This window comes from Mesoplodon bidens (genome assembly GCF_964165515.1).
Source record: "Mesoplodon bidens genome assembly, chromosome: 19".
Classification (NCBI taxonomy): Eukaryota; Metazoa; Chordata; class Mammalia; order Artiodactyla; family Ziphiidae; genus Mesoplodon; species Mesoplodon bidens.
In genome coordinates this window covers 49,672,445-49,685,578 of record NC_138179.1, presented here as the reverse complement: position 1 = coordinate 49,685,578, position 13,134 = coordinate 49,672,445, and the positions used below count along the sequence as shown (strand labels likewise).

Below are 13,134 nucleotides of genomic sequence, written 5' to 3'. Positions count from 1 at the left end.
CCTGTAAGTTTATCCTACACATTTGATGACTCGATTACAGTTATATAAAATACATAATTGCCAGTAGAGATAATGGTCATGAGCACAGGTTCAAAAGTCAAAAAGCCAGAGTCTGAATCCAGGTTCTGCCATTTACCAGCTGCGTATACTTGGCCAAGTTATTTAATTATCTGTGCCTGAGCTGCCTCATTTGAAAATGAGAGTAAGAGTGCCTACCTCCTAGAGTTATTGTGAAGATTAAGAGATAACACACATAAAGCTCATAGAATAGTACCTGTTTATTAAAATGAAGTTATCAAATGTTTTCAAACGTATGTCCCTGATAATAATTACTCTTTATATTCATAAGTGCTTCAAGTGGCATACCAGTTAAGCTCCTCACTGTATTATACAAGACACCTTTGAAACTTCAAGTGTTCACAAAATCTAATAGTGAAGCCACCTCTGACTCCATACTAAATTCAAGAGACAGTATTCTAACTCCCCAAGATTTGCACTTGATGGTAAACTGGCAAAGAGTGAAATTCTAAATTATCTTGCCAAATTAAAGGCAAAGAAAATGATAATCATCTAGAACTTACCAGAGAAGGGGCACAGAAAAATTTCCAGTGCTAGAAAAGGATCTGTTTAAAGCAACAGGATCTATGCACTGTGTCTGGAAACCTACTTTGGATCTGTTTTCAAGTGTACTTACTAGCTTCACCTCATTTATCACTTAAAGCCTTAAAAGAAGGCCACAGTTGATTTTGAATAACCTGACCTTGAACAATGTTTCAGACATACTATATGCAGGAGCATCCTATTATGTCTTCTGTCCAATAACTAAATCAAATGACATCATTAATGAAAATCAATCTGTATTTTCCCTTTTATTAAAACATCCAGAAAACAGTACTTTTAAGTATTTTTAAATGAATGATTTTTTTAATGTTAGCACAATAATTTACAGAAGTTTTATTATCCTGTAATTGTCTAAAAGTTTTTCATTACCAATGCCCTATTTATCCATAATGCTGGGACATCTGAATTTTAAATCCCAATATTTACCTGGCTGACCCAATACAGCAGGAATTGGGTATTCCAATATAAAAGGAGTACATAAAATATATGTAGTATCTTCAAAGGACTACCAAGCCACCAAAAGCAGATCTTATATACACGCAACTACAGCATCAGAAGAGAAAGTCATCTTACTTGAAAAAGTAGAGGCTTTCTCAGTTTTTTCAGGTGACGGCATTCATACTCTGCTCTCCAGTTTTCAAAATCTTTCAAGTCCCTGCAAATCCTGTTTGTTGGACTGCTGAAATCCTGTGGTTGACAAACATTTCCCCTCAAAACTTAGTTGTCCATATTATTTATTTTCAATTTTATTAAGCGATCCTCAAATTCTCTCCTCTTGAGGATTTTAGCTACCAACATGTCTCCTTAAAAAACTACCAATAAATCCCACACATCTTGCAGCCTACTCATGTTTTACGGTGCTCCCTAAAACAAACAAACAAAAAACCACCTTTCCCAGGGTTCAAATGGCTAATGTGAACTGACTGCTTCCAGCTTCCCAGGACCTGCATTATAGCCTTAAACACCCTGAGATCCTGTATTGTGCTGCAGCTCTCAGCAGGCGCATGATCACAAGGCTTTTCAACAGCCCCAGATCCTTCACTGCTGCAAAACTTCTCATAAGCGTTCTAGGCACTAGATTGTTTTAACAGTGTTGGCTTAACTGTTTTACCTGTTTATTTACCAACCCAAACATCTCGGGGAATTCAAAGCCTTCAAACTGCCTTCCGAAACCTACCCCGTGTATTCCCGTGTTTCTCTGAGAAAGATCTGTAGCGGGCTAATAATTTGAGTTCGGCATCCCCTGACCCAAACTGCTGTTGCCAGGATATGCGGTAGTAATGCAGTGGTTTCTTTGAGATTGAGGATGTATTTTACCCTAGAAATAGCCCACCTCTACTAAATCCCTTTTAGTACCCGAGACTGCTGCGGTAACAATGCTTAACTGGAAGGTATTCGAAACAGCCGAAAGACGTGTTGTTCTAATTTGGCCTTCATTTTTTCCTCAATAATGCTTGCCATGGCAAGGACATTTTCCCATACAACGTTTGCAACTGAAGAAAGAAAAATCAAGCTTTTGGTACTAGTCATCACCTGCTTGTAAAGTCCATTATCAGGACGCTTCTTACAAATCTCTCGGGGCTAAGCTTACATCGACCATCATCCTGTAACTTACTGTTTTCCAAGCCCATTTAATGCTCTAATGACAACAGCAACATTTACGCCCGGAGAAATCTCAATGTCTGACTAACCAAGAAAGCGTCTGATAACTAAAGCCCTCTTTCTCCGGGTGACGATATGGAAAAATAGACAATGAAAGGGATTTATCTGTTACAATGAGGAAAGAGGGGGAAGGAGTCCAAGACGAGCCGTGTGAGCAAAATCCAGGGGTTCGGGAGTTCCCGGTCTCAGCAACACTCGCCCCAAGCCCTCCCACCCCAACCCAACCGCCGTGTCCCCTGGGAGACAGCCCAGCGCCCGCAACACGCTGGGCACACCCGAGGGCAGCAGAGCCCTCCTCCCACCCCCAGCAGCCAGGCTGGGGCTCCCAAACCCGCAGCCCGAACAGGCCGAGGCCGTAAACCCGGCGGCCTGAGGTAAAGAGGTAAGAGGATACGGGGTGAGAGGAGATGCGGCCTCGCCTCAAACCGGGAGGCCCCTTGAGGAATCGGAGGAGGGAGAAAAGGGAGCCGGTTCGGAAGCCGGAGCAGACCCCGGAGAAAAAGCGAGCTGGGAGCGGGGGATGAGGAGGTTCCGGCTCGGCCGGCGCCTTCCGCGGACCTCGGCGACGCCCGTGTTTACCTGAAAGTCTCGGTCCTCGTTGAAGCGGGAGAAGCGGTCCGCCATTTTGCCGCCTTCACTCCTCTCAGGACGACGCTCTCCGGTTCGCTCCTTCCCTCCCGCGACACCCGCCCCCTCGCTCCCCTCCAGTGTTCCCCGCCTCCTCCCACGCCCACCCGCATACAGGTTAGGGAGGGAGGAAGCGAGATAGGCGCGTCCCGACCGGAGCACCACCGGCGCAGGCGCCTTCCTACCCTGGAGGCGGAACCTTCCCTCACGTCCCCGCTTCGCGCGCGACCCGGGGAGAGAGAGAGAGAGAGAGAGAGAGAGAGAGACCCTGGCGGTCGCGCGTGCGCACTCGCGCCAGAGGGCTGCAAACGCTTCCGGAGAGAAAGGTCGCGGGAGGGCGCTGCGCTCGTAGAGCCGGATGTTTTCCGCCTGCTCATTTCTCCCAGTAGGGTACCTGTTTTTGCCCTCTTGCTTGCCTGAAAACGCAGAAGCCCATCCTCTGCTTTCTTTACCAAATAGCAGCATGATGTAGTGGCTGAAAGCGCGGATTTTGGAGTCAGACTTAGTTTCGAATCCCAGGTTCACCCTGAGGATTAAACGGCGAACGAGACAGGAAAGATCCCGTCTCTGATAGGGCTTACATTCCAGTGAGGATAATCAGATAATATAATAACATAATTTTAAAAATTAACCAGTGTTGGGCTTCCCTGGTGGCGCAGTGGTTGAGAGTCCGCCTGCCGATGCAGGGGACACGGGTTCGTGCCCCGGTCTGGGAAGATCCCACATGCCGCAGAGCGGCTAGGCCCGTGAGCCATGGCTGCTGAGCCTGCGCATCCGGAGCCTGTGCTCTGCAAGGGGAGAGGCCACAACAGTGAGAGGCCCGCCTACCGCAAAAAAAAAAAAAAAAAAAAAAAAAAAAATTAACCAGTGCTACAGAAAACAAAACTGAGGGGCGGTGGTGAAAGGAACGACTTCTGAAGCGACCTTTGACCCAAGGAACAGCAAGGGGCCTGCAGCCTTGGGACAGAGAACCTTAGACCCAAAGGGCCAAAGACTGCTAATAATGTGGCATTTTCAAGCGATCATTTGAGAGAAGTATTTCCCAAGAGACCAAAGTTGATCCAAATCGACTACAGCTCTCTGGGCTTCAGTTTCCTTTTTAAAAATAAGGAAATTGATCATTTATACTGCCCCTGACCCTCACTGTCTTTTTTAAAAAACATCTTTATTGGAGTATAACTGCTTTACAATGGTGTGTTAGTTTCTGCTTTACAACAAAGTGAATCAGTTATACATATACATATGTTCCCGTATCTCTTCCCTCTTGCGTCTCCCTCCCCTCACTGTCTTTGTGTGGGTTATGAATCAGATTTTTCCATCCTTTGACCTTCCTGAGCACCCCACCTAGCCCTACAGCTCCCTTAGCCAAAATACATAAAACACATAGGAGAGGGAGCAGGACTTCCCTGCTTTTGAAAAGAGTAGCTGACAGAAATCGCATGATGGAAAAAGGGCTCTTACCCTACCCTGAGAGAGTCAAATGGAATGTAATTTTTTGGAGAAAGTGTGTGTCTCTTCTATTCCTTTGTTACCTTCTGCCGCACCTAACCCCCAGTCCGAGCGGAATACAGTTCTAAGCAGTGAATAGAGCTCCCTATTTAAGTAGAGGCAGAACACACAGAATTGAAACACTGTGAAGCGACTTGAGGGTAAAGGTGGCAGGTTGAATCCCGTGAATACACATGACACGTTTACCTCTTCTCCCTCTCCCAACCCCACTGAAATGACAGTAAAAAGATGAGAAGGGCATAAATTCACATGGACAAAAAGACCTGAAGAGAGGACAATAGCAGACAAGAGATGTCAACATCATTCGGAAGCTGGAGAGCATAGCTAAATGGAAATGGCTTTAGTAGAATGGAGAAAGCGAAGTCCTGGAGTAGGGAAGCCAGGAAACAAGTTGACTGATGCTAAGGTGTAATAGAAAGGCTCAAGAATTGGAGCCACCAGGTACCACTGAAGGTGAAGGTGTAAATGGCGCTAAAAACAAGAGGACTCTGTGACAAGGCGAAAGAGAGGCATGGACGTGTATACACTACCAAACGTAAGGTAGATAGATAGTGGGAAGCAGCCGCAGAGCACAGGGAGATCAGCTCGGTGCTTTGTGACCGCCTGGAGGGGTGGGATGGGGAGGGTGGGAGGGAGGGAGATGCATGAGGGAAGGGATGTGGGAACAGATGTATATGTATGACTGATTCACTTTGTTATAAAGCAGAAACTAATTTAAAAAATAAATAAACTTTAAAAAAAAAAAAAAAACAAGAGGACTGGTTACAAGGCAGTTAAGGGAGCAGTTAAGACTCTAAATCCCTTCCCCACCCAGGTAACGAACTGGAGGGTTCTCCCCTGAAGAGGCTGAACCAGAGAGACTTCATATCTGTGACGACTGAAGAGGGAGATATCATGCTGAAAATGGGAAGATTTGGTAAAAGGCAACATTCTGGTCAGAGAGTCAGGCTTCTCCCAGTGGGAGACTATAGGATCTATTGACTGAAAAAAAAAATGCACAACCTAAAAGTTGAGAGTTACGTTTTGTTCGGCAAACATTCTGAGGACTTCAAGCCCAGGAGATAGGGCTCTCAGATCCCTCTGAGGGACTGCTCTGAAGAGGCAAGGGGGGAGCCAGGATCTATAGGAATTTTTGCCACAAAGACCAGGTAGTCAGAACATCAAATATTACTAGTAATTAAAGAAAACCAGATATCTCAATTTAAGGAATTTAGCACTTATCTATATATGGGAAGATGCAAGAGTCTGGGGTCGCTGAAATCACTCCTTTGATGTGCACCTCAGCTACCTGGGGCCAGTATCCTGTGTTCTCTCATCCTGAGATTCCTCAGAGTGCCCTATTGGGGCAGCTGCAGCATGGGCGTTCTGTTTCCAACCAGAGTTCCTTCAGGGCTCACCGTCAGGGAGGCTGTAATGTTATGGCTTGATGGCTGCAACATCCTTTGTTTACTGACATGGCAGGTGATATTTTTCATTCACAGATCCCGCTCTGGGAAATTGACTGGCTTACTGGAAAAAACCCCAACACTTACCAAAAATGGGAGTGAGGGGTGGGTTCTCCTCAACATAGAGGTCTTCTTCCTGCCCAAATAGCCCACAGAGAAGTCCATCATTCAGGTAGCCCCATCACACAGAACTTCCACTCAACTCTTATGTATGAATGGATAGCCAAGGATTACCAGACATTGAAGGAAACCTGTAACAGGAGAGACAGAGACAACCCCATCCAAAACCAAAACAAGACAAAACAACAGAAAAAGGGGATTCAGAGGAGTCAGAGATAATGGAGGTAGCAAAAGAAACCTAAAAAGAATTATAATCATTATCTACAGAGACATAAGATCACATCAGGGAACAAGGGTCCACATCAGGGAGCATAGGATGCCAAAAAAGAAAAAAGAATGTTCAGAAATTAAGAAATAAGTTGGGGGCTTCCCTGGTGGCGCAGTGGTTGAGAGTCCGCCTGCCGATGCAGGGGACACATGTTCGTACCCCGGTCCAGGAAGATCCCACATGCCATGGAGCAGCTAGGCCCATGAGCCATGGCCGCTGAGCCTGCGCGTCCGGAGCCTTTGCTCCACAAAGGAAGAGGCCCGCGTACCGCAAAAAAAAAAAAAAAAAAAAAAAGAAAGAAGTTGGAAGTTAAAATTTCTTAAGCAGAAATTAAAAATCCAATAGAAGAGCTAGAAAATAAACTTGTGGAAATTTCCCAGAAAACAGAATAAAAAGACACCCAGGTCCAAGCCACCTTCACTTTCTCCTCAATTATTGCAATAGCTACTAAACATTCTGCTTCCACCCTGACCCCCTACACCAGCAGCCCCCAACCTTTTTGGCACCAGGGACTGGTTTCGTGGAAGACAATTTTTCCGTGACCGGGGGGTGGGGGTGGGGGGCGGCGGATATGGTCCAGGCGGTAATGCGAGCGATGGGAAGCGATGGGAGCAGCAGATGAAGCTTTGCTGGCTCACCCACCACTCACATCTTGCTGTGCGGCCCTGTTCCTAACAGGCCCCGGACCGATACTGGTCTGCAGCCCCGGGGTTGGGGACCCCTGCCCTACACTGTTCAAGCTATGGTGATCCTGCTAAAAAAGGCAATCAGTTACATCAGTCCCCTGGTCCAACCCTCCAGTGGCTTTCCCTGTCATTCACAGTAAAATCCACTGACCACCACTTCACCTCTCAGACCTCAGTTTCCTCTCTGCCCTCTGCTTCCCTTCTCTCTGAAACAACTGGCCTCCTGGCTAAGCCTTGATCCCATGGGCTTGCTCCTGCCTCAGCCTGCCCCATTTAGGGGCTAATGTATATACTATTCTGCCCCCATTTAGGGACTAATGTATATACTATTCTTTCTGCCTATTATTTTTTCCCAGATATCCACTGACATGGCTTGCCCCCTCATCTTTATTCAAATGTTAGTTTCTCAGTAAGATCCCTGATCACCCTATTTACAGAGCCCTGTATTCTGAACTTCCTAGCCTCTTTCCCTAATTTTACTTTTCTCTATTGTGCTTATCACTTTCTAATATGTAATGTAAACTCCATGTGAGCAGGAATTTTTCTCATTTTTGTTCCCTTCTATATGCCCAGCATCTAGAATAATGAATGGTACATAGTAAGCATTAAATAAAGATTTGTTGAATGGATGAGATGGAAAACAGGAAAGAACAGACGCGAAAGTGTGAGGATCAATCCAACATCTGAATAGGAGGATTTCTAGGAAGAACAGGGAAAAACATGGAAGGAAGAGCATATTAAAGAAATAACATGTAAACACTTTCTGCTCTTAATGGCCTGAGTTTCCAAATTGAGAGGGCTTAGCACAATGGATGAAAAATAACTTGCTGCCATGTACAGCATTGTGAAATTTCAGGACACACGAGACAAAGAGAAGCTCCTTAAGGTTTCCAAAGAAGAAAAGTAGGTTGTATATGAAGGACCAAGAATTGGACTGATCTTGGTCTTCTGCAAAACACCAGAGGGGAGGAGACTGAGGACCAATGCCCTGAAGATTCTAAGAGAGGATGGTTTCCAACCCAGAAATCTATATCCAGTCAAATCATTAATCAACTATGAGGGAGAAAAATGACATTTTTGACGTGCAAGCTACCAAAAAAAATTATTTCCCATGTATTCTTTCTCTGGAAGCCACTAAAGATGTTCTACAGCAAAAAAAAAAAAAAAAAAGGAGTAAAACAAGAAAGAGGGAGACTTGAAATCCAGAAAGCAGAGCTCTAACCTGAGAAAGAAGCAAAGCGAGTTCCCAGCGTGACTGTGTAGAGACATTCCAGGATGACACCTGTGCAGCAGACCTAAAAACACCCATTATAGATGAGAACAGTGGGACACAGGAGGACAGAGGCCCCCAGGAATGTTGTTGGCAAAAAGAAATCTGATGGAGTATACAGTTGGTTTGAAAGAGAGATTTACACTTCTTTAAAGTGTTTGATGGGAATCATCAGGATAGGAATATAGAAAACTAAGCAAATGGAAAAAAAAGGGAATTCACTTTAGGGGAAAATTGTAGGGAAAAATATAATCATAGAAATCCTACTATACAACATGGTTTAACTGTGAAAATATTTACAATCACACTAATACAAAAACTGAATATTGATCTATCTAACAAGAATGTCTTATAAAAGTATATTGTATACTCCAATAAAGATGTTTAAAAAAATAAATATATGAAGTCAAAAGTAAAACAAGTATACTGTGAGGATGTGGGAAAGGAGAAGGAAGATAGCCTGAGAGATTTAAATCTTCCTGTTCTCGAAAAACAGTCCGTTTTTTGTTTTTGTTTCTGTTTTTTTACTAGCGAAATGAGTTTATTCGGAGCAGCAAAGAATTGTAAGTCAAGCAACTACAGCAAACCCCATGCAAGTCCCATAAAGCAAAGTAAATCCTTTTATAGAGGAGAAGAGGAAGTTGGGAGGGACTGTTATAAACAAAAAGTTCACTGGAGGAAAATAGGAGTTCAAAATATAATGGCTTTTCACTGGTTGAGTTGTGACAGTCTCTCATTGGCTGTGCTGTTGCCAGGCGAGGAGAAAATCTTCCTTCTTTCTGCTGGTGGGAGCAAAGCAGTGTCACTTCCTGCCAGAGAAGAACGGTACATTTCTCCCTGTTGGGATCTGTTTTCATATCATGAATGAAAAACGTTCCCTGCCATATCAGTAAACAAAGGATGTTGCAGCCATCAAGCCACTACAGCCACCCCCTGTGATGAGCCCTGAGGGAAGTCAGGATGGGAAAGAACAGGATACTGGCCCTAGATAGCTAAGGTGCACATCAAAGGAACGATTTCAGTGAGCCCAGACTCTTGCATCTTCCATACATAGAAAAGCGCTAAATTAATTAACTTGAGATGTCTGGGTTTTCTTTAATTAACAGTAATCTTCTGCTGTTCTGACTACCTGGTCTTTGTTGCAAAACTCCTATATATCCTGGCTCCTCCCTTACCTCTTCAAAGCAGTCCCTCAGAGCTATCTGAGAGGCTGCCTCTCAGGCTTGAAGTCCTCAGAAAGTCCACCAGATAAAACATAATTCTCAACTTTAGGTTGTGCATTTTTTTCCGTCGACAATATGGAGTGATATGTGAGTGAGAGCGCCCCCTTCTGTCCTCCCGACTCCATTTTAGTGACGTTTCCCTTTATTAATTTTCACACATTTAATTTCAAAATCATCTAAAGAGCTGATAACACGATTATCCTCATGGGGTAGATGAAGAGGTAGGGCTCCGAAAGGTCAAATCATTTACCCTTGGTCACACAGCTAGTCAGATTCAAACCTGGTCTGTTCATCCTTTCTCACTCAGAGGAAAGACAGGGACTTAAGTGTGAGACTTGGGATAGAACTAAGGCAGTGGGAGAAAAGGAGCCTATGGTATTCACAATGCCCAAAGAAAAAAAAGAAAACGCTGCTGGCCATTGGATTCCCCTGTGGTAGGTGGCCAATGCTAGACCAGCTTCCTTCACTGTTTAGGCATACTCGTTCCTTTATTCATCAAATATTTAGCCTATACCTAGCCTGAAGCAACCCTGCTCTAGCTGCTGGAGCTACCCAGCTGAGCACAGCAGGAAAGATCCTTCATGGTGTTTATATTCTGGCCGTGGGGAGAAGGTGGGGAGAGACAGACAATACACAAGTAAAAAATGAGATCGTTTCAGCTATGGCCAGGTGCTGGGAAGAAAATAATACCCAGTCATGTGATAGAGAGGAACTGGGTGAGGCTACTTTAAATTCAGTGACAATCAGGTGACACCTCTGGTGAAGTGGCATTCGAGCTGAGAGGTGGCTGTTATAAACTGGGGCAGACTGTTCCAGACAGAGGCAGGGCCAGTCACACAAGGGTCTGTAATCAGAAGGGCTCTGGGCTTGGTTTAATGCTCCGCTGTTACATCTTGAAATTCGTAATGATGTTTTAACAAGGGCCCCACGTTTTCGTCTTTCACTGGGCCCTGCATGTTATATAGCCAGTCCTGGTTAGAGGTACTGCAAGAAGTGAAAATGTTGCAGGAAGGGGGACCCAGGGCCCGAGAGTGGGCTCTTGTCCAATGCTCCGAAATGAATTGTCACATATATACACTAACATGTGTAAAATAGATAACTAATGAGAACCGGCTGTACGGCACAGGGAACTCCACTAACACAACGTTGTAAAACAACTATACCCCAATAAAAATATATATATATATATAGAAACGAATTATCATTTCATTTATCATTTCTTTGTGTATATATATATATACACAAAGAAATGAATTATCTGAGGAGACACGCATGCTGACAAAGCAAAAGACTTTACAGGGAAGGCATGCCTGGGCAGAGAGCAATAGGGTAAGGGAACCTGGGAGAACTGCTCTGCCATGTGGCTCACAGCCTCAGGTTTTATGGTAATGGGGTTAGTTTCCAGGTTGTCTCTGGCCAATCATCTTGTTTGGCCCATATTTGGTCTGACTCAGGGTCCTTCCCGGTGGCATGCGCATCTCCCAGCCAAGATGGATGCCAGCGTGAAGGAGTCTGAGAGGTTGGTAGGACAGTATTATGGACTGGTGTCTCCTCCCTCCTTTTGGCCCCTCCCAAATTCTCCTGGTTAGGTTTTGGTGGAAGCACCACGTTCCTTGTCGAAACCTCCTGTTGTGAGGCAACTCATGCAAGTGGTTATCATCATGCCTGGCCAAGGCTGGTTGTTTCGGTCAGCAGTTCCCTAACAGAAAGGGAGGCAGGGACCGTCTTACCTAGGAGGACCTTGAAGTCATGGCAAGGAGCTGGAGCTTATTCCACGCAGGAGGGGGGTCTTTGACAGACTTAGAGAAGAGGAGTAATGTGACCCTACTTACGTTTCCAAGAGATCCATCATTGACTGTATGGAGTATGGATTTTAAGGGGGCAAGAATGGAAGTGGGGAGAAGATATGCTGCTACTGCAGTAAATTCCATGAGAGGTGATAGACGTTATGGCCTGGACTAAGATGGTGGCAGTAGAGGTGGAGAGAAAGCAAGTTAAGGTACATTTTGAAGAAGGATTGGCAAGATAATGGATTAGATGTTGGGGATAAGAAAAGGATGGAATCAAGAATGGCTTCCAGGTTCCCAGTGTGAGTAGCCAAGTGGAATGGGGAGTTATTTGCTGAGATTAGGAGGGTTGGGTGGGTGGCGGACACGTTTCGAGGGTATCAAGAGCTGCATTTTGGATGTACTAAGCCTGAGACATCTCTGAGAGTTTAAGTGGAGATGAGAAGATGTTGTCTATGTGGATCTTGAGTTTGGAGGAGATTCTCAAAATGTGGTCAGGATAACAGGGGAGTGCTGTTTAAAATGCAGATTATGGGACTTCCCTGGTGGCACAGTGGTTAAGACTCTGCGTTCCCAACGCAGGGGGGCCCGGGTGTGATCCCTGGTCGGGGAACTAGATACCACGTGCATGCCGCAACTAAGAGTTCATATGCCACAACTAAGGAGCCTGCCTGCCACAGCTAAGACCCAGTGCAACCAAATAAATAAATACTTTTTTAAATTAATAAAATGTAGATTATGGTGCTCCCCCTGCCCAGTTCTGCTGAATCTTAATACCATCCCCACCCCCAAAACATGATTCTGATGACCATGAAAATGTGAGGCCAACTGCTCTAAGAGTGTTGGCTCTTAGAGAATCTCTCAAAGAGATTCTACAGGGCCAGGGGCCATAGCTTCCACCTCCCTTCCGCAGATTCTTCAGGCTGAGTAATGAACCAGTCACTTAGGGAGATTTACTGAATATTTATCCTATGGCTGACCTGTGTACTAATAATGGCCCATGACCCCCAGGAGCACCCAGACTTTGGGGGAGATGGACATGATTTAGGTACGATTCTTAAAGCCCCTGGGTCAGGCGTAGGGATAGGAAGGAGTCTGTAAGGGGCATGGTGTGGGTTCAGAGGTATGACTCAGAAGAGGTCAACTCTTTTTGATAGGGGAAGACAAAAGACATAATAGAACATGATAAATGTCTGAAATAGATTTTTTTCCTTTTTTTTTTTCATTGCGTAGATTACCGGATCTTAGTTCCCTGACCGGGGATTGAACCCTCCCCCTCAGCAGTGAAAGTGCGGAGTCCTAACCACTGGACCACCAGGGAATTCCCATTTTTTCCTATTTTATACTCATCAAATATGTTTGTTTTTTCCACGTATCAGCATAAATAATTTAACCTAAATATATGTGTAATCTTCCAAAAAATTTTTAAAAGCAGTCTTTAAACAAAAAATAAATTGATTTTCCCTCTCCTTCTTCCCCAACCAGGTAATCCAAATCTGCAATGCAGTTTGTATTCACTCACTTTTTTTTTTTTTTTTTTTTTTTGGCCGCGCCACGTGGCTTGTGGGAGATTAGTTCCCTGACCAGGGATCAAACCTGGGCCCACAGCGACAGTGAAAGCTCACAGTCCTACCCACTGGACTGCCAGGGAATTCCATGTATTCAGTCATTTTTTAAAATTGCTCATATAATTGTATATGCACACATATATATATGTACATGAAATATTTTTATTGTTGTTAGCTTTACAAAAACAGGGTCATATTATTCACACTTTTCTGCATCTTGCTTTTCTTTTTCTTTTTTTTTTGAATTTTGTTTATTTTTTTATACAGCAGGTTCTTATTAGTCATCCATTTTATACACATCAGTGTATACGTGTCAATCCCAATCTCCCAATTCATCACACCACCACC

At 44.5% G+C, this 13,134-nt stretch overlaps 1 protein-coding gene across 4 annotated transcripts in view; it reads right to left on the bottom strand.

Annotated features, from left to right (window-relative positions):
• The window catches only part of GPATCH8 (G-patch domain containing 8), a 101,817-nt gene extending 98,709 nt beyond the window's left edge, over window positions 1-3,108 (bottom strand). For 2 of the 4 annotated variants that reach the window (XM_081220643.1, XM_081220641.1), the window contains exon 1: window positions 2,863-2,901. Coding sequence is in view for 1 of the 4 variants with exons in the window: in XM_081220640.1 (XP_081076766.1) it covers window positions 2,863-2,907 (45 nt within the window). In the remaining 3 variants the exon portion in view is untranslated. Of the gene's footprint in view, window positions 1-1,194; window positions 1,308-2,862 lie in introns of those variants that run through there. The other 2 variants (XM_081220640.1, XM_081220645.1) reach the window with 2 other exon arrangements.
• Window positions 3,109-13,134: the final 10,026 nt, after the last annotated feature.